The 24,809-nt window shown below is 30.9% G+C and overlaps 2 protein-coding genes and 2 long non-coding RNA genes across 10 annotated transcripts in view; 2 read left to right on the top strand and 2 right to left on the bottom strand.

The window, feature by feature from the left end:
- Positions 1-850, bottom strand: part of LOC130896016 (SH2B adapter protein 1) — a 110,931-nt gene extending 110,081 nt beyond the window's left edge. Inside the window, exon 1 of one of the 2 annotated variants that reach the window (XM_057803745.1) lies at positions 374-850. In XM_057803745.1, coding sequence (XP_057659728.1) covers positions 374-702 — 329 coding nt within the window. In that variant the 5' untranslated portion in view covers positions 703-850. The remainder of the gene's footprint in view (positions 1-373) is intronic. The other variant, XM_057803746.1, reaches the window with a different exon arrangement.
- A 1,579-nt stretch (positions 851-2,429) lies between these two features.
- Positions 2,430-7,765, top strand: LOC130894904 (uncharacterized). Of its 5 annotated transcripts, none has more exons than XR_009059408.1 (7): positions 2,446-2,682; positions 2,904-3,233; positions 3,326-3,549; positions 3,607-3,917; positions 4,864-5,282; positions 5,728-7,403; positions 7,459-7,765. It is a non-coding gene; the product is annotated as an uncharacterized LOC130894904 (long non-coding RNA). The 5 variants fall into 5 exon arrangements; XR_009059407.1 differs by having other exon boundaries at positions 2,462-2,682; positions 3,604-3,730; XR_009059406.1 differs by having other exon boundaries at positions 2,430-2,682; positions 3,604-3,917; positions 4,864-7,403.
- Positions 7,766-15,382: 7,617 nt separating this feature from the next.
- The window catches only part of LOC130895494 (chymotrypsin-like protease CTRL-1), a 33,217-nt gene continuing 23,790 nt past the window's right edge, over positions 15,383-24,809 (bottom strand). For both annotated transcript variants that reach the window (XM_057802818.1, XM_057802819.1), the window contains 2 exons: positions 15,734-15,898; positions 15,383-15,672 (listed from right to left, as the gene is read on the bottom strand). In XM_057802818.1, the coding sequence (XP_057658801.1) occupies positions 15,467-15,672; positions 15,734-15,898 (371 nt within the window). In that variant the 3' untranslated portion in view covers positions 15,383-15,466. The remainder of the gene's footprint in view (positions 15,673-15,733; positions 15,899-24,809) is intronic.
- On the top strand, positions 17,639-24,350 carry LOC130895495 (uncharacterized). The gene is made up of 2 exons (XR_009059470.1): positions 17,639-17,889; positions 23,981-24,350. It is a non-coding gene; the product is annotated as an uncharacterized LOC130895495 (long non-coding RNA).

The raw sequence follows: 24,809 nt of genomic DNA, 5'->3' as shown, positions 1-24,809 counted from the left end.
TCTTAAATTTAAATAAATAGAATACTAGTTCCTTGTTTAGTAGTATTAACAAATATTCAACAAAATGTCGTAAATATATCTATAAAATATAGACCATAAGTTAATAATATTTATATATTAAGTATCTTTTATTCATCAATCTATTTTAGTAATGTCAGATTTCAAAAAGATGTTTCTATAAGAAAACATATGAAATTGGCCAAATATCAAAATAAATTATATAGAGGTTTAAGGAAATAGTAATAATAAAAAACACACTTACTAAAAAACAATACATTAATAAAGAACCATTTTTAATGAAATTCTATGCTATCAATAGTAAACAAGTTTTTATCATATGTTGGAAAAATAATTCATTACCGGGACCACCTACCTTCTAAAAAACGGTTTATGTTGCATCTTGGGAGATTCATCTTCATTTTCAACTGTAACTTCATCACTTTTTGTACTAACACCATTGGAGATTTTAGTGTTTTGCAATCTCCTTTTATTGAAATCCATTTCAAATTGCTCTTTGAAAGCTTCAATATACTTTCGCAAAAACTCCTTATGGGTAATTGTTGATCGAGCATTTTCTGATAGATTCATAGTAATATACTGAATACAACTTTTGGAAAAATCTTGGGCCGCTGCTTGTGCGTGTCTTTCACAAAAATTGACCCACGCATTATCTATGACTGGCAATTCTAGTGCTACGGCCATTTTTTTCTTTAATTATATAGAGCCCGATCAATTACATTATTTATGATCCCTATTTTACATCAAAATATTATTGTTTTGATTTATAATTTCTTCACTTGACGCCATATCGACGGTGACACTTTATACAAATAAACCACAATTTTATAGTGTCATATGTCAAATTAAGACATGGTAGGTCTGCCCTAGATTAACCACATCCTTGATTCTGCTGCTTGCAGCCATAGAAATCGGATACAGTTACAGTGGCCAGCGAAGACAATTTATCAAAGTTAGAAATTTGAAAATATTCTACTGATTTATGATCTTCTGTTTATACATCTAAATTAAAGAAATTATTCATCTTATCTAAGGATCTCATTAATTTTCTATTCCAAGAATAGCTGATGTGAATTGAAGCAAATCAATTTGTAAAAATATTGAAAGTTAATTAACTCAAATGTTAATAACAAGGTTATCAACTAATTCAATTTCAATGGATTTATGAATTTGATAAGCTCATTCTTGTTCTGAAGAACGAAGAAACATGTAAATAACTTTTAGAAATAGAATAGAAATTTTCGAAAATTATGATCGGGTTAAGCCAATGTTCTAGAGCTAACCCAGATCACATTCACTGTTAGGAAACTGATTAGGTTAATTAAGTCGTAGTCATATGAAATGATCATATATGTAATGTATATATTACATACTTGACAATAAAAGAAGTCTTTCTTTATCTATGGATATTACCTTTCTATCATATTGTATAGGATTTTTACTCTATGTACATAACAATAGACCCAGATCATAGTTCGTTTTTGCCACTGGCTGCGCAAGTATTCAATAGTATCGGTACCTCCGATACTACCTGTCTTGTCCTTGTAAAAATAAATTTAGTATGAAGTATTAATTCATTTGTTAAAATTATTTTTATTAAGAAATGGGAAGATGTAGCGCGCTATAGCGGCGAAATACCTGTCCTTGCTGTTCTTTCAACATTACGGTCGGAATCCTCGTATCTATACCATTGAATTAATACTAATACAGAAGAGAAAGCTTTTTCGGAACCTTTGATTTTGGGGTAATTGATTTTATAAAGCACGTTAACAGAATTACCGGGTATTACACAGAGAAAACAGTTGCTTACTTTCCATCGAGAAAAATAAAAGATTCATATTGTAGTTCGCGGGGTGGGGAGAGGTGAAGTCATCGACGATTTTAAAAATTTGACCGGCAACAAAGCTAATATCTATATAAAAGAACTTTTATTTGAAAATAGAGTAATTTAATATTGACTCAGTTCAAATCCATATTATATTTATTAGATATAAAAATGTGGGTTTTGTTTTGTGGTTTATTGATTTTTTTCTTACTTGATAGAATAATTAATAAAACAACTAATTATTTTATTATTTATTTAAGCAATTATCTGCTTTTGACACACTGAAAAATAAGATTATTGTTTAGAATTTAAGCTATAAAATCTATACCTATAGTTTCTATGCTTCTAGCCTTTATAAATTTTATAGTTAATTGTGGTTATTATTTCTATAACTAATGAATTGTTATGGATAAAAGTAATTTATGATGTAAGTATTATCAATGCTTAAAGATTTACTCCTAATTCTTATGGGTGTAACTTGCGTCTTGGAATTTCAGTTAAATAAGAACAAAAAATAATAATAGTTATCAAATAGGGTGGGGGTGGTAAACCATGGGGTGGTTGATCTGGGCAGTAAACCGAGAACACGTCATTTTTTAAATATGCCGCCAGAGCGACGTTGCGTTTGCTAATATCCGGCAAATTGCGTCTATTTGTTATTGTTTAGGGGCAACAAATTAAGTAAATTTTGAAAGTTGAGAAATAATGGAATGTTGTGACGATCTTTAAGAATGGTAAATCGTTGTGTTGTTGATGGCTGCACAAGTGGTAGTGTAAATGATCGTCATAAACATAGCAAATTGGATACGAGATGTACATCATTATTTACTGTGCCGAAGGTAACCTAAATTTTGTCATTTTTAATTAACTATCATTTAATTATTAAATAAAATATAATTATATTTTTTAATTAATTATTTTAAGAAAAATGCTCACAAACTGAGCAAGTGAATTTTTATATTCATCTTCAATACAAAATTAAATTTTTGTTTTTGCTTACTTTGATTTTTAAATAATACCTACACGTTTTATATAAGCTTAAAATTAATTTTTTATAAAGAACGCTGATCTGTTGGATATGTGGAGGTGTGGATTTAATAAAAAACTGGTCCCAAAAAAAATTATGAAATTGTGAACTGCATTTCAGTGAAGAGGATATCATTGAAAGTGATAAAATATAAATGATGAATGGTACAGAAGAATTGATGAGGACAAGATATGCAATGAAACAAGGTGCTATTCCAACTTTTAACACTATAAACTTAAGTGAGAGTAGGAATACTAAAGATGTTGATACTTCTATTATATTTGTAATAGCAACCATAAATGTTTTGGAGATTTTGAACTAATTATCAACTCTGAAGATACTAAGCATGAGAACAAAGAACAGGTAAGAAAAATTAAAATTTCAAATGTTATGTACTACTGGGTTCTACTATAAAAGAAATTGGTAGCTGTATAGTTATATTATTTTGATTACAGGTACACAAATCACCTATTTGCAGAAGGGAATATATAAGAATTTTTATTGTCAATAATTGTTAAAAAAAATAATTTTTATTGCACTTAAATTTAATGCTTTACTTAAAAATTGGAGCTGGTAAATGGATTTGTTTGATTCTATGAAACTTGTCTTGTATTATGTAGGCAAATTTTCTGTGAAATTCAAGTTTCATGTTAAAATTAATCAAAACTTTGAAGTCTGGGTAAGAAATGTTTGTAGAAGGTTTTTTCAAATCCAATTATGAAATCTTTTTCAGTAGCTGACCAACATTACAACAGAAAAGTTGATTTACATTAACATTTTTTTCCAATACATTTGATTTTTGGAAGTTTTTAAAGGAATTGGAGAATTACACGCTATGTATTTGGATTTGATCAAGAAAAGTAAGATTTATGACTCATGAGTATAAAAAGCAAATGATTGGTTTTCGTTGTGTAGCTTGTCAAAAAGTGAGACATAATTTAAAAAATCAATCTTATAAACTCATGCCTGATTATAAGGAATGTTATGATAATTTTGAAGTGCCAGGATAGTCTTAAAAATAAACAAATTTCAATTCTCAAACACAGAGTAAGTAATAACAATTAACAACAGGAAAACATTTCTCCCAACAGATTCCCTCGATAAAATGATAATCCATCCACATCTGGCTGACCAATACCTGACCCAGGAAATTCCAATCGATTTTTTTTTCATATTTCCAAAGCTCGAACCCTTAAGAATATGTCCTTAAACGGATTTTTGAAAATTCTCATGTTTTCTGGAGGTATAGTAGATTTTGGAACATAGCGTCTAAGCCGGCCGAGTGGAACGAGTTATTTTACTGGAATTGTTTCTCAAACTTTAAACGGTTTTATCAAAAATACTTTTTTTGAAGTGGTTTACATGATAACTCAAGTTCTACCCGACCGATTCCTTTGAAATTTGGTGGAAAGCTTTTTTTATATTGTGGGAATATTGAATGCAAAAATCCTTCTCTTTTAAGATATCCTACTTTAATAATATTGATTTTAATATGATTTTGGAAGTGAAGTTTTCTAATTCAAAACATCTATTAAACACATTTTAACTTAGTCAAAGGATATATTTTGGTATTTCCTAAAATAAAGAAAGAAAAGGTTTTCCAGCTACAGGTCATAAAACCAGGTATAGGTTTATGTATAGAATATAGAATAAAATCCAAAATGTATTAAGTTTAGGAAATAGGTAGTCAGCTCTCTCTGATAATTAACATTGTAAGGACATACCTCTAAAACTCCAAGAAAAATAGAGAATAGAAATCCAAGAGAATAATATTCCAATTGATTACTTATTTAGTTTTTTTCATAAAGACACCATACCTAATCTATAATGCCAACATATATCTCTCTATCTTGTCTGTCTTGGATTTTAAAAAATTCGAAAATGTCAAAAAATTGATATTTCATGTCAACTCCATTTTGTGAATTTTTTTGCTACGGTCAATGCAATAGTGACATCTTTACAGATTGAGAATTTTTCAATTTTTTTGTTCCAGATCAGTACAAGGGCTGGAATATGTCAACCAGGGTACACCATTTTTTTTGTAGCCCCCACTTTACCGCCCTGTAAATTATTGAAATTTTTTCTATATTCTTAAAAAGTTAATAAATAGCATATAAAAAAATGGATAGTAAAGATGTTTTTCATTTTTTTACGTTAGTAGTCTAATATTTAGGCTTCTTAAGGCCCCTTAAGGTCCAAAGAGAATACCATTGAACTCCTCCCGAATATACCTGACCTTGGGTATAACCAAAAACCTTCTGCGTGATCTTTGTTCCATATTTACAAGAACCCGGGCGAGGCATTTGGAATCGTGGAAAAATTCATGTCTCGAGACCGCGAAGCGATCAGATCTCGAACACCGAGATCTCAGCGGAGCTGCGCCGTTTCTGGAGACTTAGCTCACACAACATGGTAGTACGATTTTTTATTGTTATACCTTTAATTATTCAATTTCTGTATAAATACGTTATGTTAACATTTTAAAATATTAACATTGTCTCAATTAGATTTTTGAAAACTGAAAAATCTATTGTATATGATATTACAGAGGATCTAACATAAAAGATAAAAATTTTGAACAATTATAGATTATAATATTGTAATACAAAATATAGTCTCTATTGATTATTAATTTTTATCCAATTTTTATCTCCTTATAAACCCTTTAAAAATGCGCAATACAGATATAAAGTGTTGCGAAACAACAAATATATGTATATTTTTTTTTAATTCTTTAACATTTCAAATTAAACTAATATACAAATTTTAACATTAACACTATTTTTTATTTGAAACTTTACGATTACTGATGTTTCATTATATGAAAAAAGCCTCACAAATTTTCCAATCATTTCAGCATAAATTACTCAAAGAAATAACTGATAAACAAGAAGCCAATGGCCAATGATTATGATGTCTCTACAAGTGATGGTATAGTAGCTTACATTGCTGAATACATGGCTCGAAAAGTTCAAGGTTATCCGGTTATCCCTGTGTTGTGACTGCATTGACACCTATGTTCTAATAAATCTTTCAATTTTGATGAGATTATTCAGTCGATGAGTAATGGTGTATTTATGTTTCACAGTAATAAACTCTTCAAACTGGTCGAAAAAATTGTTTTAGCTGTGATCAATACTAAAACAGTGAATGAAGACTTGTAATGAAAACCATATTAAATACAAAAAAAGGAAATTTTGAGAAAAAACGTATTTCATTCATATTCTAAAATTATTTGACCTGAAATTTTTGTTACTTTGTTTTCCAATAGCTATTACCACCTGATTTTAATTTATAATGTTTAACCTAATTTTTTGTTAATAGATTATGGAATTTAAAACAGTTTGTGACATTTCTGAAGAAACGTGCTAAGTACCAGCATAATTGCATGAAAACTGAGCTATGTACCTGTTGAGTAGATAAAAACAAAAATTATGCTGGACTCTTCACAAAAGCTCAAGAATATTAATACCTAACGGTAGTGGGAGTGAAAGAAAAAGAGAAAAAGTTGAAAAGCGTTTAAAAAAAACCACACGATCCGATTTAAAAAAAACAACCTAAAAAATGGCGATACGCCACCAACCGCAAAAATATTAGCGCCTGCAACTTGAAAATATACTTCTGACAAACTTATGTTTAAACAAAACTTATCGTTGCCTTTTCTTTTTTTTTTTCATCCGAAGTGCAGCTTCTGTGGCACGTCCTTATTTTGAACTGTTTGAACATGTTTTTGAAAACACTAACTGTTTTCCAAGCCTTCATTTCATTTAGAGTTTTTCTATTCTTAACTTGGGCCGGATTTTTGGATGATATCTGAATCCATTGGACTATGGAAATCTGAAGTTTTGTTTTACTTAATGTAGAATTAGGTGCACTTTTGAAATCCTCAAGTTGCATAAGAGTAACGACAAAGGGATTATGAGGAGTAACAGTTGCAATAAAATGGACCAATTCAAAAGTAACTTTGCATTTTTCAACCCTTTTTCGTTGTTCGAAGTCCCGATCGCAACTTAAAAAGGAATGGACGCTACAAAAAATTTTTGATTCAGTTCTTGGAAATAGCCTTTAGCTACCATGAATATTAACAAAAATATCATAAATATATTTTTGTCTTATCCTCAACAATTATCGCTCCATAGGGATAACTTTGATTTCCTTGTTAGTCCACTAGTTGTAGCTTTCCAAATACACGACGCAACAATGTCATAAAAACATCAGTTCTTTATAGGTGTCCTCAACATGAATGCCTGTACATAGTATTGCCATAGCTAGGGTACCTATAATATGAAAAAAAACAAGGGCGCAGTTATAAAAGCTCGCACAGGGCGCAGAAAAGGCTATTTACGAAATTGCTGCGTACATACTAGATATAAGGCCAACATATATTTTTATAGGTTATAAAGCATAATGTCAATACAGATAACAGACTTTAGAATATAGACGAAAATTTGGTTATAATTATTTTTTTACCGGACTACATATCTAAACAATGAACATCTTTGGATTAACAAGATATGTACCAAATATTTTAAGGTTTGCTATTTCATATGGATGTTTTATAAATTGAATAATACTCAATAATTTTTAGTCGATGTACCAGTTCTGTATGGAATTCTGTTGCACCTTTTCATTTCTTCAATGTTTCAAAAGCAGTAGATCATAGACCAGGAGGTTTATTTGGTATGATAACTCGTTCAGTGATAAGAGTACATTTTCCTAGACCTTCTGAAAGAAAAAGAATAAAGGTGCATGGCTGGAATGCTAGAATGAAAACTGCTGCTGGACGAAGGGTACTTATGAACAGAATATTGAAAGGAAGATTTGTATATTCTCATTAATTTCAAAATTAACCCTTTAAATTTTGTTGATAGATAATAGTATATTTATATCAGATATTATGTGTTATTATTTGGTCACTAGCTTCCATTCCATTAAATCAAATACTAAATATCTATTTATAGACTAGTTTTCCATAGGTAAGTTGTTAAATTTGTTTATATATGCAAAAAAGTATATACGTATGCAAGAAATTTTGAAATGAGATAATTGAGCTTACAAGATCTTACATATTTAATTCTAATAATAACTATTTCACTCCTTCATACACTGCCAACAGAAAGTTTTTCATTATTTCAAACTTAACACTATCTTCTTTATTTTTTAAATAGTTGATACAAAGCTTAGATGTGTGCTTTGGGTCAATATTTTGCTGAAACACGGCCAATTAGGCACATCCCAAAAGGGTTAGCATGCATTTTTAATATGAAATGGTAACCATTTCTGTCCAGGGTCCCTTCAGTTTTGTAGATATCCCATACTCTAGCATATGAAAAACACCCCCATACCATCATAGATCCACCTCCATATTTAACAGTTAGAGTTATAGCATCAGGGTGCATTTTTTCTGAAGATCCGCGATGAACATAAATTCTTCACTTTTTTCCAAACATCCGAATTTGGACTCAGCAGTCCACAGTTTTCACTGTCCAATCTTTATGTGTAAGGGCCCATTCTAGTCTTTTTTTCTGTTCCGCGTCGCAAGAGTGGTTTCATTGTAGAAATTCTGTCATTTAGGCCAGCTTTTTGTAAGGGTTCCTTTACTAGACTGACTAATATCTATATATCGTGACTTTCATTGACCGGCAGTTGAATTTCAGGTGCTGTAAGCTTCCTATTCGTTTTGGATATGATGATTAGGGACTTACCCTCCGGTTTAGAAGTTACACGAAGCCTCCCACTGCATTTTCTGTCCAGATTTGAACCAGATTTTTCAAAAAGAATGATGGCATCTCTGACAGAAGAACTTGGTATATTTTTTCGCAATATACCTTATAGTAAAATCTTCATTGTGAAAAGCAACAATATATGTCCGTCATTCTAAACTTGTATTAGGGCGCCTTCCCATTTTCTTAAATAAATTATTAAAAAAAATTAATCATATTGACTGCAAGATTACTGGAAGTAATGCCACAAAACAAGAAAATTTACTTACCTTCAAAGTAATATAATTATGTGGAAATAATAAAATCACTACCAGAAATTGGAAAAATGCAAAAAATAATCCAATTTTTATAACAAATAGAAAAAAACAAAAATAATCTAAATACGTTCACTTCGTTGCATGCTAATTACGTATTAAATGTTAGGATGAAGATTTTATTTTGTTTTCACAAAGAGTGCGTGGTAACAGGATGGAAAGTCGAAGACACGATCGTACACACTACACTAAAATAACATTTTCGTTATAGATGTACTAAATATCGTACTAATAATTCAATTAATGACTTTGTAGAATTCTTCAATTGTGCAATATGTCCTTTCTTGAAGAAATGCCGTCGTCGATATTCGGAACTTACTATACTTGCTTATAATTCTAAAGATACCTAGATGATAATTTTTTAGCATGAAGGTTCTAACAGGTCAGAGGTCCGTTGGGCAATAAACATCTTATGGCATTACCCAATGCTTAGACTTTCAGTTAAATTGTAAACAGACAGATTTTAATATAAATAGAGTAGGATGAGTTAAAATTTTGTATTTTGAAAACAATGTGAAGTTATGAAGTACATTATGAATAAATTGAAATAAATGTAAATAAAAAAAATGTTAGATTTTGGCATAAACGTCAGGAATCACGGATTTTTGCTCTGAGGTAATTGCATCCTTTATATTAGATAACTAAATAAAATACTCAAAGTTTTAGTAAATGAATTTATTAGAAAATATCGAACAGAAATATCAAATAAAGTAACATTAATATAAACTGAGCGTTTGAAAAAATTATCAGAAACTACAAATAGTACGGCCCTGTATATATTCCTTGTGCATTTTACAGCAACATTGTTAGTGGGAAATTCGAATGGCCAACAAATTGAGTAAATTTATTGTAATTTTAAAACTTTTTCAAATTCTCAAAATGTTTGTTAAAAAGTATGAGTTACTTCGGAACATTATTCACATTCTAATATTTTTGTTTTCTGGAAATTATTTTTTTTTATAACCAGTACCCGACCCATTTGGACTATGTGTTATCATCAAAATATATACAAAGTAGCTCTTAATTTTGACCACAGAAAGAAATGGACAAAATCCACTAAACAACCTGAATCTCCGTTAAAAAGACTGTAAAAGTAGTAGTACATGTAGAATCTACTCGCGATGACCTCTAAATATTCTTGAGTCAAGTATTCACATTACTATTGAAACACCTACTATAAATAAAAACGTTGATTATTATTGGTTATTCATTATTCTTTTTGTTGTTGAATATTGGAATTCAAACCACAATCCACACAAATATTTCAATATCCACCTTTTATCGAAAATATAATCTTCTGTGAATGGACCTTGAAAAATGTACGACAATTTTTTGCATCAGTCTTAAACCATCTTATTATATATAATAAAATATAATATTATTGATGTTCTAGTTTTCGAATTTTTCATTAATGTCAGCTAGGGACCAACAATTTTCATCTTCTTCTTCCTGCTGTGTATAGGCATCATTGCCTGTTTTTCTTCACGTCATTGCCTCTGCTCAGTCACCTGGGAGGTTGTCACTCCATCTTTTCCTAGGTCTTCCAATGCTTCTTTGTCCTGCTGGTGATTTGTCCCTTGATATTTTCACAATTTGTTCTTCCGTCATGCGGTCAATGTGCTCAACAATTTTATTAAACGTTATTCTTCATACGATAGCTGGATCAACGCTACCGAAACGTTGACATAAAAAAGTCTGTGTTTTAATTTACCAAAAAAAAACAGAAAGAATATACCATAAGAAATATACAAAATATAGTGGTTGTTCAGTTATGCTGAATTATTGATAATTTATCATTTTTTTTAGTTTGTCTAGTTTTTAATGAACTTGAAACAGTTTTACAATATTTGAAAATCTGAGTTCGCAATAATAAATCGAAAATATATTGCCTATGACTATAATAGATTGCATACCACTCGGGGAGAATTTTTTCTATTTTTCCAACAATTTTCTTTTTCAAATTTAATATTTTATTATCTGAAATTTTCCGTATATTTTTGTCGAAGCTATTAAGTACTATCATGGTGAAATTTTTCTATAATGTTGTAATAAATAAGAAGCTCTTGTCGACTGTTTAAGTCATCAGAAGCTTCTAAACTAACTTTACAGTCTTTGCATTTGAAACATTTTTTAATTAAATATCGACCAAAATATACTACAGAACAAATTCCTAACGTCGCAATATCATTTGAATGTACCTCGGGAGAAATTGAATTGGTGGATGAATCCGTTTGTTCGGATGATGATTCTTCTTCAAAATTCAATGAAGTTAGTGCTTCATTGTCATCTGTTGGTAAAAGCAGTATATTATCATCATCATCATCATCCAGTTGACTGCCTGCTTTAGCACTTCTAGGTGGCCTCATTAAATTGGCGACAATATGCTTTCACTGTAGGGTTTCTGTTATACCCTCCTCTTTGACGATAAACAGAAAATTGATTTTCAAGTGGATCTTGAATTAGTCTGCCTGTGAATAAATAATTGAAACCTTCATTTTTTTGATCATTTGCAAATTGTTTAACGGAGTTAATGGTGAGAAGAAAACCATCAAAGCTATCAGGTCTGGTCGAATTTCCCTTTTTCCAACTTTGTATAGATTTGCCAATAAATCATACGCTGAGCTTAAAGCTACTAGCACTTCTGGATTCGTATCGCTCACAACACGATTACAGGGTTTTGTTGAATGTAAACGTGTACTATTCAGGGCATCAAATAAATTGTTCATATGACCATATGGTTAGAACAAAGTTAGCCGTATTTTTATGAACTTGAAATAAGTTCACCAGTTTCCCAAAATGTCATTAACAAAATGATTTTATTCACAAATCTGTTATAGGTAAATTAAGCATGAGTCATATATTTTTGAAATTATAACCTATTAAAGTGCAATACAAAAAATATATACCATTGAAAAATATATTCAAGGCGTTATATTTAATATAGTTATAATGTTACAAAAAAGACACCAACTACTACAGTTGAAAATAGAAATTGCTCTTCTCCAGGATTTTTTATACGTAACATTTTTTAAAAATAATTAATTTGCTCTATAGTTTTAAATAGGCTATTTGTATTATCACTGTAGGAAGTTATGGATAGTCATTAAATAATTTATATTTAATTTTATATCATCAGGGATAAAATACATCAAAAAGGGTTGAAAAATTATAAGTACAATAAAACAACTTTCATTCAACCCTTACAAGTATTTTTCTACTTATTAAATGCTTATACTTATAATTTGAGTTTTTGCAATAAAGGGTAGTTTTCACCCCTAAGACTAATTTGCACATATCGGAATATGGTAGATTTTGTAAGGGTAAGACAAAATTAATTCCAAATTTTCATGTAAATCGATGAAGGCTCATATAAATCGGAGGTAATACCTCTTTTTTACCTTCTTATCACACCAGCAATAATCGAAACTTTTTATTTGCCAGTATTTGTCTTGACATTTAAGTATGCGTTTATTTAATAATCTACACACCTCAGCTGATACTATTTTCCCAAGTTTTATTATGTATTCTAAACCTTGATTTCTTCAATTTTTCGTTTTCTTATACTGCTAGTTTATTATTTCTAAGTCTTTGGCTTCTGCTTTTTTATAACTTTTGTCTGTTTTGGAAGCAGTAACGTTAATTCTTGAATTTTTAATAATATTACTGACATAATCGTTCCCATGATGTCCTTTTTTCATTGAGCGGATCGTGGGACCATCATTGGATTTAGAATCTTCAGAAGTACTACAAAATTTATCATTTGGTTTCTTTCTCTGAACTAACATCTAATAAAGCCTTTTTAGCAAATTTTCCTGATATGCATAGAACACTTGTTATGTAATTTGATTATTTGAAATGGATGTTTATATCAGCAACTGAACTAATTATGGTACTTATGTGTGGACAAGGTAGTCTGGATTTTTGTTTTTATTTTATTCTATTTGCTCTAGCTTCTAAACAGTAATAACCTGCACCACAAATACAAAACGGAATTAAATTTAAAAATTTATATTGTCACATGTATCCAGCTAGAGCTTATTGAGAACTTGCAGGCAGTATACTTGAATATCAAAAGAAATACACTTTTTGCTCTTAATAATGAAAGTTTGTCAGAAATATGGTTGTATAAAATAATTAACCCGGAAAATGAAACAATCTATATTAATACTTCGAATATTGAGACTAACGGAAGAAAACAAACTAGATTGGACAATACAACCAAACATATCAACATGAATCTTTTATTAAAAATGTTTTATTACCAACTGTGAAGAAAATTGCGTTTTCTCTGCCATTGGTTGAAAATGTCCGCACTTTGCGTTAGATTAACTTATTTATAGAGAATGAGGAACATATCGTGACAGAAATGTCGTAGGATTTGAATGTCAAAAAGCAAATATCAAGTTATTGTAGATGGTTCATCAACAGGTTTGAAAGCCCCACCTGGAAAATGAAAACCGCTTATTATGGAACCATAATGGTAGTGATTCGGATTCGTTGAAATGGGTTCAAACGCATGTCTCTAGGTTGTAGATTAATTTGTGGAGTCGTTTTGGCTTTAGACTCTACACCTATATCTAGAAGATATTTTGTACAAGACTCTACATCTTATTGTTCTGCTTCCAAAATACATAGACATCTCCAAAAGTAGGCTATTTTTCTTCAAGGTATTCTAGCCTTTCAGCGAAATGGGGATGACGTTCGCTGAGTAGATGCTCAGCTGTTTCCACGGCTTGTCCGCAGAATTTGAAGTTGTGGTCCTCTGCCACGCTCATCGTCTTAACGACCGCCACCAGTTTCATGTCGTTTCTGGTCATTACGTGAAGTTCTTCAGACTTCTTCATCTGATTCTTTGGCCATTCGTTAGTTCGTTATTAATGTGCAATCTCGTGCTACACTAAGGATCCGTTTCAAGGTATGCTTCTAGAGTTTGTCAACACTCCCATACTAGTTTGTATGTGCACTCAATAGCTTTCAGGACCTTCAAGGCCACTTGACTATCTGAGAGAATGTATATGTGCTTTTTAATGTGGTTTCTATTCAAACACTTCTAAGCACATTTGTCTATTGCTCGCAACTCTACTTGAAAAATGGCGAATGATGTTCCTAGAGATACGGAGAGCTTGCATTTTGGTCTAGAAACGTCCAGTCCAGCAGTCCTTGTGGCTAGCTCTAACCCTCTGTTAGAGAAAGATATATGTTTACCCATGATTGGTGGTGCTTAATTACCTTTTCGAATGGGGTATATTTGTGCAGCATTTGGTCCATTGATTTATCACAGCTTTTTAGCTTTATTAGCTCTACAATCTTTAGGTGACCTATCAGATGTTCAGGCTTTAGTTTCAATATCTGGATCAACCTGTAGGCGTCGCTAAATGCCTTTTTATTCACTATGAAATGAAGAGGAGACAGGGTTCAGTAGCGCCTCTAAGGCTGTAGTAGGGCAGGTTGACATAGCCTCCACAGAGAGAGGTTATAGTGTCAAATGACAGAAAGTTCTTTTAGGTTGCCCACAGATGGCGTTAAATTACAAAACGAATAAATTTAAAACACGATTCTGATTAGCTTTTTGTTTAATCGGCTTAAATTCAAAAAAATAAATTCATTCAAATTTATTTATTTAAAAGCGATAATAAATAAAAAATTGGAAAATATGGATTCAACTATGCATAAACTTTTATCGTTAAATAACTTTTAAGCGGTAGATTTGATCGAAAAAAGCATTCAGATCTTTTTTATAGAGCCTTAAATTTGATGATTTGATGAGCGGCCTTATACGAGGCACTGTTTTAGAATTAAAAAAAGAAGTGCAAAGATATCGCAATAATTTTATTTTTACATGAAAGCCTGTACCTTAATCTACTTTTCTACACATGGGTATATGGGTACGTATATGGGGTTCATATTTGGTAGAGGTACTTAACCGGGTACAAGGTATCCTCCTGTATATTAATCTGCCATGCTTTAGTAAAGCCCGAAGTAAAGCCATTACTTTCGACTTAATTTCTCTTATTGTTTAGTTAGTTCACAGTAAATAGTCATAGCGAACGGAATGATATAGAAAAGTAACCGAAGAATTTGAATTAATTATATAAGATGGTTAAGTATTAGTATAAGTTGATTATTTGTCATAAGTTAGTTAAGTGTAGTGCAAAGTAAATAAATTAAGAACGTGAGCGACACTTTTGATGAATTCACCCCACGAATATAAATAGTGTAAATAAATAAAAAAACATTACAATACATTACAAATTCTTGAAATTATCCACTAGGTACCTATCTTTGGAGAATATTGGAGAGTTGGAAAATTTATCCGATTCAACCTTTTTGGTTGCAAGTGGGAAAATGGGCATTGATTAAAATAATCTAACAAGATATTTTTTTGGAATTATATTTATCTACCTCCATTAAAAAATATTTTCGTGTGCGCGCGTCCCATAATATTCTGTTTAGAACACATTATGATCAATAAATATTTTTGTTTTTGAAATGGAATATTTATGTTTTTTTAAATTTTGTAACAAAACGAGTTAATTATGGAATTTTGATGAATAAATTATTATGTAGTTCTGGTGATGTTAGTTATCCAGCTAAAAAATTTAGGTACGTCTGTGAATATGACATATTTAGTAGAATCGCAAATATTCTGTATGCCTACAGTATTTGAAACAATTCCTTTCAGCTGCCACACGGTGTTTGTACCATTTGTATCATTCTTTGGAAAAATCAGACCACCACCTGAATCTCCATTACATACAGACGAGCCTAAAATACATTTAAAATATATATTATCACAATCATGTTATATATTTTTAAGATAAATTACCATTTCCATAACCAGCGCAGAAATTATTCTCATTTGTATATTGTGAGTAAATTTCATGATAGGAATTAATACACTCTTCAGTGGAAATAATTGGCATATTAACCTGCATCAATAACTCTGTCGTGGAATGCCCTTGGTCATTTCTACCCCATCCTACTGCTATTCCTATAACGTATTAAAATTTATTGTAAGGTTTGATTAACTGCTTTTGTGTCAAGATACAGATCTTCAAAACGGTTTGAAGCCCAAATCCAAAAAAGCGGTGCAGAAGATATTTAGTGATTAGTTTTGCAAACGATAAAGCTAGTGGAAATTCTATTAGGGCTGTCTAAAACCCTATTTCCATTTGAAAAATGTAACTGTTTCTGTATGATTGTTGATTACATTCAAACGAATTTAGATATGAGTCAATGAGTGAGAAGCAAATGGTTTATATGGAACAATGCATGTTTTGAAGCAATACAAACCGAATTTTTCATAGTCAATTGTAGAATTATGACTAACAGGTGTCTAAGGAGCTCTTGAAAACCAAATGTTACTATTATGAAAGACAAGCATGTTTACATGAAATAAAGAAAATTAAACCTCAAAAAAGTTATATTTAAAATAAAACTAACAGTGCAACTAGTGCTATATATGAGAGGAGACAAAAACAAATTTATGCAGTGCGTCATCATCCCCAAAATTCAATTACACTGTTGCCAGTATTTTATTAACACAACAAAACGTTTATAAATTTAAAGGTAGGTAAAACTAGGGGCTGGATGTCAACCAAGCAACAACAGAAGTTGTTGCACGTTTTAAGTTGTACAGAAGCGTTTCCGTTCTATTAATAATCACATACAGAGAGTTATTTTGATGCCTGAAATAGGTGTGCAAAAGTTGTTAGTGCCAACTTGTGATCAAGCAACCGAAATATAAGGATGTAATCAATAGATCTCCTACATCATGAATATCGAAATAAAAATAAAATCAAAATAGAAATTTATTTTTACATTAATTGTTCATCTCAAAAATACGTAGCAGTTGTCAATTAATTATTTATGGTTTTCTTGAATTTACTAAATAGAACTATAAATTTCACTTTAGTTATTCAGGTCCGTTAAGTCAGGTCAGTTATTGGTGACCTTTTAGTCTATTTTCTAAATACTGAGATATCTGCCCTATGTAGACAGCGTCACAATTAATACAACTTCTTGATATATAATAATACTTCTTTTATTTCTTGGTGTTTAAAATTTTAGTATAGTGACATATTTGGATAGTGTATTATGTCTTTTATGACTTATACTAATATCATATTTATTGAAATAATTAGATAGTTGTTGGAAAAGTCCTCGTACATATGGTAAGGAGACATGTTTTATGTTTCGGTTCTGTTTTGTTACTCAATTGATTATAGTATTATATTTATCTTTTTCTTTAATATTCTGTTAATCTTTTTTTCCGGATAATTATTTAACAAGTTTGTTTTGTATATCATTCTGTTTTTATGTTATTGGTAATTTAATATATTGTGATATCAAGAAAATTGATTTTATTATTTTGTTCCACTTCGATTGCGAATTAAAGTTTTTTACGATAAGAACTTAATTTTTTATTTGTTTCCAATTTAAATTTTTGATACGGCAGTTATATCAATTTTACGTGTCCTCATGAACTTTTCTCAATACATATGATATTAGTAGAAGTCATAAAGGACTTAATACAATATCCAAATATTTCACTAAACTAAAATCTAAAACCCCAAAAAAACAAAAGAAGTGATATTATATATCAAGTGTTTGATTTTGTTTTAATTTTAGTTTAATTCTTATTTAGAAATTCATTCTACTCTACGCCTCTGGCAGTCTCTCTTTTTTTCGTTACTTGTCGTTTTTATGTAGCGATAAGAGAACGAGTATGTATATTATATAGACCGAAGTAAGAACGTTTTTGGTTCTAATAAAAGAAGCTTTGCTTCCAGAAAATAAATGGGACTTTGTTTCATTTAAAATAAATAGAAAATTTAAATACAAAATAAAATTATACAGTCCACTTCATTCAATACAACATTTTGGTCCTTCGAGCCGGATGTTTAACAAATTATAAATAAATAAAATTGTGTTGTGCACAAGAAGATCCTTTCAAATTACCGCATCAGGAAGAAGAAACCTGTAAGTCCTTTCCATTTTATTATTTATTCCTCATAGTGTCGTCGATTTCTGATGGAAGAGTTTTTTATTATTGCCTTGCAGTAAATAATATATAGTTCAATACAATTGCAAGATAAAATATTTCAGGTTAACGTTAAACAAAACTATAGGTATTACCTTGTCGGTAAGGCACACTTATTTGACGTAAATTTAAAGACAGGTAAAAATTGGTTTCAATATAGGAATATAGTATTGTTCTTTACTTTATTATAAAAAATTGCCTTGTTTTCTTGCTCAAATATTATCATTCAATATTAAGGTATCGAGATGAATTCACAAGTAATTTGCAATTAATATAAATATCGATTAATACACAACAAATTATTTTGAATTATTCATGTTGTATTTTTAGAAAGGTATTTGCAATATTTGCATCCTAGATCCTAGTAAGAAAGTAATATACACCGTTTTTTTCATTAGCCAAGTAGACAAAACATTCGGACGGCGCCAGCGGAGCGGCTAAGTACAAAAGGGTCGCAGTTTTTCTGTAAAGTTATTACTAGTAAACAAATCAAAACTCATTCCATAGGCGCGCGATAAAAATAAAATAAAATGGCCGAGTCGGAGAAAATGAAGAATTTATATAAGAAAAGGTCTATTATTAAGGGATCAGCAGTAAAAGGTGAAGCTGCAAAATTAATAGGTGACTTAAAAAGTACTGATTCAAGTACGAGGATACAAAATCTTTGATTAAAATCCATTTAAAAAATATTTTTGATTTGCCTAAAATCAATAGAGAAAATTTTTTTTGACTTAAATTTCTTAGACATATTCAATTTAAATTATAGATCATTAAGGCAACTAAAAGAACCCGTAGATGAATGGGACAGAATTTTATTATTTTTATTAGAAGAGAAACTTGACAAATATACACGTAAGGAATGGGAAACTAAAATACATAAAATAAAATCCCCGAAAATTGATTTATTTGTTGACTTTTTAAAGGAAAGATGCAGCATAAATAAAAATATAAATAATAATACCAATGTAAAACAGAATAAAGTGTTAAGTCACGCTTCTTTACAGACTAAAGGTCAATTTTGTATATATTGCAATAAATCTGATCATTTAATTTATAATTGTGAAAGTTTTTTGCGGTTAGATGCAGTCTCTAGGCTAAATTCAGTAAGAAAATTAAAGGGTTGCGTAAATTGTCTTCGCAAGGGCCACTTTGCTAATGTTTGTAGAGGATACAATTGTAGCATATGTAACAAGAAACATAACGTATTATTACATATAAATGAAGCTAGTAATGCAACTAAATTTTTTAATACTAAAGGAAATTTGTCTAATACGACAAATAACGAAAATGAACTTGAAATTAAATCTACAATCGTCAAAAGTGGTGAAACTGCATCCGAAATTAATAGTTTGAGTTCTACAAGTATTTTTAATAACTGTGTTATTTTATCCACTGCATTGATAGATATCTTCGATGTTAATAATAAACCAGTGCGGTGCAGAGCTCTTTTGGATTCCGGAAGCCAAAGTTCATTTTGTACGACCGAGTTAGCACATGCATTGAATTTACCATATAAATCTGTTTCAATTCCAGTAGTAGGTATAAATGCAACAAATTCTACGAATGTTTCTAAAATTTTTCAGGCAAAAATAAAATCAATTCATACTGAATTTGAAGCAAATTTACCATTTTTAGTCATAGATCAAATTACAGGTAAGGTACCACAGTTTAATATAGATCTTTCAAACATTAAAATTCCTAAAAATTTATTGCTGGCTGACATTACTTTTGATACATCAGCTAAGATTGACATTTTGCTTGGTTGTAATATATTTTACGAACTTTTATTAAGCAATCAAATCAAGTTAGGGAAGAGGCTACCTATTCTACAGGAATCGCATTTGGGGTGGATCATTTCAGGAAATTTTACAGCCCCTTCAATGGCTACATTTTGTAATCTTTCTAAAATAGACGTTCAGGAACAATTAGAGTCCTTTTGGAAAATTGAGGAAGTTTCTTATACGAATCAATCCGTTTACTCAGTAGAAGAAAATAATTGTGAGGAGCATTTCGTAAAAAACTTTTATAGAGAAGGTGATGGCCGATTTGTTGTTAAATTACCTTTCAAAAAAAACCTATTTTTGGCCAAACTAGGGATATAGCTCTAAAGCGACTGAAGTCTGTAGAAAAAAGGGTGCTGAATAATAGTTACTTGAATACGGAATATTCTAAATTCATGGAAGATTATTTCAAGTTGGGGCATATGTCTTTGGTAAACGAATCTTTAGGGTCAGAAGTTAAATTCAATTTACCTCACCACTGTGTACTAAAATCTAGTTCTTTGACTACTAAAGTACGGGTAGTTTTTGATGGTTCCTGTAAATCAACTAATAATATCAGTCTGAACGACGTTTTGATGGTGGGTCCAATCATACAACCTGATATATTTAATACATTGTTAAGATTTAGAAAGCACCAAATTGCCTTTACGGCAGATATAGAGAAGATGTACCGACAAATAAAGTTACATCCCTCGGATCGACAATTTCAACATATATTATGGCGAGAAGATAAGTCCAAATCGGTTCAAGAATATGAACTTAATACTGTAACTTACGGCTTAAGTCCTAGTTCATTTTTAGCCACCAGATGCTTGAAGCAACTGGCTATAGAAAATTCAAAGGATTTTCCCGAGGCAAGTCACGTTATAGAAAACAATTTCTACATGGATGATTTAATCTCAGGAACCGACAGTGTAGAAGACGCCATTTATTTAATCAAACACTTGATAAATATTCTAGATTCTGCTAAATTTCTACTTCGAAAATGGACATCAAATAGAACAGAAATATTTGAAAATTTAAATCTGAATCTCTCTTCCTCTTAATTTATGATTAAGGATGGATCCAGTACAAAAACGTTAGGAGTCTTTTGGTTCTCCTTAGAGGACGTTTTTAGTTATTCCGCTAACAAATTAAGTATAAAAACTTATACCAAAAGATCGATTCTATCTAAAATATCACAAGTTTTTGATCCGTTGGGATTAATCGCCCCGGTGACAATAACGGCAAAAATTTTACTGCAAAAATTGTGGTCACTCAAGGTAGATTGGGACGATGTTTTACCGGATTGCTATGTTAAATCGTTTTTAAATTTTTATGACAACATATGTGAAATTAATAAAAGAAAATATCACGTTGTCTGATAATCAATAATGCCATTGACTTAGAACTTCACTGTTTCACTGATGCCTTCACAAGCGCTTATGGAGCAGTAATTTATATTTATCCCGAAATAATATTGGCTATAAGGTAAGTTTAGCTTGTGCAAAATCCAAGGTAGCACCTTTGAAAACAATTACCCTTCCACGTCTGGAGCTTATGGCAGCACTTTTAGGTGCACAATTAGCTTCAAGGCTACTGGAATCATTGAATTTATCCTTAAAATAATATTTTGGTGTGACTCCACAATTACATTGGCGTGGATAAAAAGGGAACCTAGTACTCTTAAGACTTTTGTAGCTAACAGAATATCTCAAATTCAAAGCTTAACGATGGACAACGAATGGAGATATGTGCCTTCTTCGGAAAATTCAGCCGATTTCGTATCAAGGGGATACGAAATTAGCTCATATAAAATGTGGTGGAATGGGCCCTCCTTTTTGCCTCATTCTAGCCAATGGCCTTTAGCTCCAAATAATGGAATTACAAATTTACCAGAAACAAAACTTTCTATAAATTTAACCTTGGGAGCACAGATATGCAATGATTTTGACATAATATCTAAATACTCTAATTACAAAACTTTATTGCATGTGACTGCGTATTTATTAGGTTTGCATCGAATTGCAAAAAGTCAGTAAAACTCAGAAATTTAGGTGAACTAACTTTGGAAGAAATTAATATCGCTAAATGTACTTTGATAAAATCAGTACAGTACAAGAATTTTAAACCAGAAATAGACAAACTCAAATCAGGAAAACAGATTTCACATAAAAGCAAATTGCTTCCTCTTTCACCATTCTTAGATTCCGAAAATATATTGAGAGTTGGTGGCAGGCTGAACAAATCTGATCTATTTTATAACCAAAGGCATCAAATTATCTTACCTTGTAAGGATTATTTCACAGAATTAATTGTTAATCATGAGCACAAAAGGCTTTTTCACGCTGGTACTCAAACAGTACTAACTACCATTCGAAATGAGTTTTGGCCTCTTTCTGGTCGCCAAGCTATCCGCAGAGTTTTACGAAAATGTGTAAAATCTTTTCGAGTACAGCCTACTGGACTAATTCAAAAAATGGGTGAACTACCTTCATCAAGGGTTAACCCATCAAGGCCATTTCATACGGTAGGTATTGACTATGCTGGCCCATATTTAATAAAGAACAGCAAGCTGCGTAACAAGAAATACATTAAGTCTTATATATGTTTGTTTATATGTTTTTCTTCTAAGGCCACTCACTTAGAACTAGTTAGTGATCTTACCGCTGATGGCTTCCTCAATGCATTCAAAAGATTTATTTCTCGTCGTGGTTTATGTAGGCACATTTATTCAGATAATGCAAGTACCTTTGTAAAGGCAAATAAGGATTTATTAAAGTATTTTGAATTAAGCCAATCTCTAGTTGTTCAAGAGTTTATAACCGATAACTTGATTACTTGGCATTTCAATCCTCCTTACTCTCCTCATATGGGAGGATTGTGGGAACGTGCAGTTCGCTCTACTAAACACCATTTGAAACGTGTACTTAAAAACACTTACCTTACTTATGAAGAATTTTATACTCTTCTATCTCAAATTGAGGCCATCCTAAATTCTCGCCCTCTCCTTCCTCTTACCGAAGATCCTGATGATCTACAGCCTTTGACTCCAGCACACTTCTTAATCGGTACTGCGATTCAAACAATTCCAGAGCCAGCTGTTCCTGCTGACCATAAAATTCAGTTATCTCGATACAAGCACATTACTATGATGATACAGCACTTTTGGACTAGGTGGTCCAAGGACTACTTGAACTTACTCCAGCAGCGACCCAAATGGCGAGGTACTCAAATTGACTCTATCCAAGTGGGATCTATGGTGCTCTTAAGGGAAGATGATACCCCTCCAATGAGTTGGAAATTGGGACGCATAGTAAAGACCCATCCAGGCAGTGATGGAATTGTTAGAGTAGTGACAGTAAAGACTTACAGTGGTATCACTAAACGTGCCATAAATAAGATATGTGTTTTACCTATAGACGATTAAGGGTTATTTTGTTGTACTTATTTTTTACTTGTATATAATTATATGCTATGTTTATTTCTTTAATGTATATTTTTTTTTGAAAGCTGGTACTTTCAAGGCCGGCGCTATGTTTGATTTTGTTTTAATTTTAGTTTAATTTTTATTTAGAAATTCATTCTACTCTACGCCTCTGGCAGTCTCTCTTTTTTTCGTTACTTGTCGTTTTTATGTAGCGATACGAGAACGAGTATGTATATTATATAGACCGAAGTAAGAACGTTTTTGGTTCTAATAAAAGAAGCTTTGCTTCCAGAAAATAAATGGGACTTTGTTTCATTTAAAATAAATAGAAAATTTAAATACAAAATAAAATTATACAGTCCACTTCATTCAATACAACATCAAGTGCCTTATACTATTGTGAGCTGTCTACATAGGGTAGACATCTTATTATTTATTAAATAGACTAAAAGGCCATCAATACGATGAAAAAAATAAAACTGCTTCAACAAATCATCTTATTTCTTGGACCTTTATATATACATATATATATATATATATATATATATATATATATATATATATATATATATATATATATATATATATATATATATATGTTAAATCGTCTTGATTTTAGGTCTCTCCTGTTATAAAATTAGTTTTTTTTAATAATTTTTGTTTGTTTGATAGAGGTGTTAGTCGAAAGGAACTATATGACTATCTTTAATATTTGTAGGCGCACATGTGAGTGCTCTATTATGCAAAACGTCAAAGCCTCGTCTACCCCACCTTAAAATTTCCACACATGTAAATGCTGTGTAAGGAACATATTGCATTTTTTCTTTTTTTGAATTACAGAAATTGCACTTGATTTTAAATCTGAAGACATCAGATAATGCAGCCTACAGATTCTGTTGCGCAGAGGACAAAACCTCTATCTATATTCTCTCGAAGTGTGAGACATTACAGAACTGCAGAACACTCACCTGGGAGCGTATGAAATAGAAGATGAAGATAACTGGCAATTAAAGCCATCCCACATTCTGGACTTTCTAAGAGGAGTGGAATTAATTAGCTATGAATAGTAGATTCCAGTAGCGCAACAATAAAGGGGGACCTTTGGATTACGGTGTATATGATACTCTGATTTATACATACACATGTGTATTTATCTATATGTTTATTTTGTACTTTTTTCGAATGTAATAAAAATTTTTCGTTTTGCTCATGTTTTTTTGTTTATTTTTTAAAGCCTCATTCTCTCTTTGTTTAAAAATGAAAGAATGCATCATATGTAAGATCAACTTTCGTCAAGTTATTTTTCGAAACAATTCAATGAAGTTGTATCAACTGAAGATTTGAATTTGAAATATGCCGCCAAAAGCAGAAAGGAAAGTTTTGTTTCCATGTACGTTAAGTCCTGCTAATGAACCAAAAGAATGCGCTAAAACGGGAACTGGAGCTGGTTATCTAAAGGATCTGGTTGTTTGGGATTCCAGCTATCCTGGTAATCTAGCAATTTTTGTAGTAATACATGTTTTCATCTAAATGCGTTTCTAAAGAAATTAGCAGATATTGACAATTCTGATTTATGAATTAATAGATCATATTCAACATTTTTCTCTAATTTAACTCTATTTCAAAAATTAAGAAACCATGAAATAGCCAAAAATATACATTATATATT

The sequence above is a fragment of the Diorhabda carinulata genome, chromosome 6 (assembly GCF_026250575.1).
Source record: "Diorhabda carinulata isolate Delta chromosome 6, icDioCari1.1, whole genome shotgun sequence".
NCBI classification, from domain to species: Eukaryota; Metazoa; Arthropoda; class Insecta; order Coleoptera; family Chrysomelidae; genus Diorhabda; species Diorhabda carinulata.
Note: the sequence above shows the minus strand (reverse complement) of the source record. Positions and strands in the feature narration are given on the sequence as shown.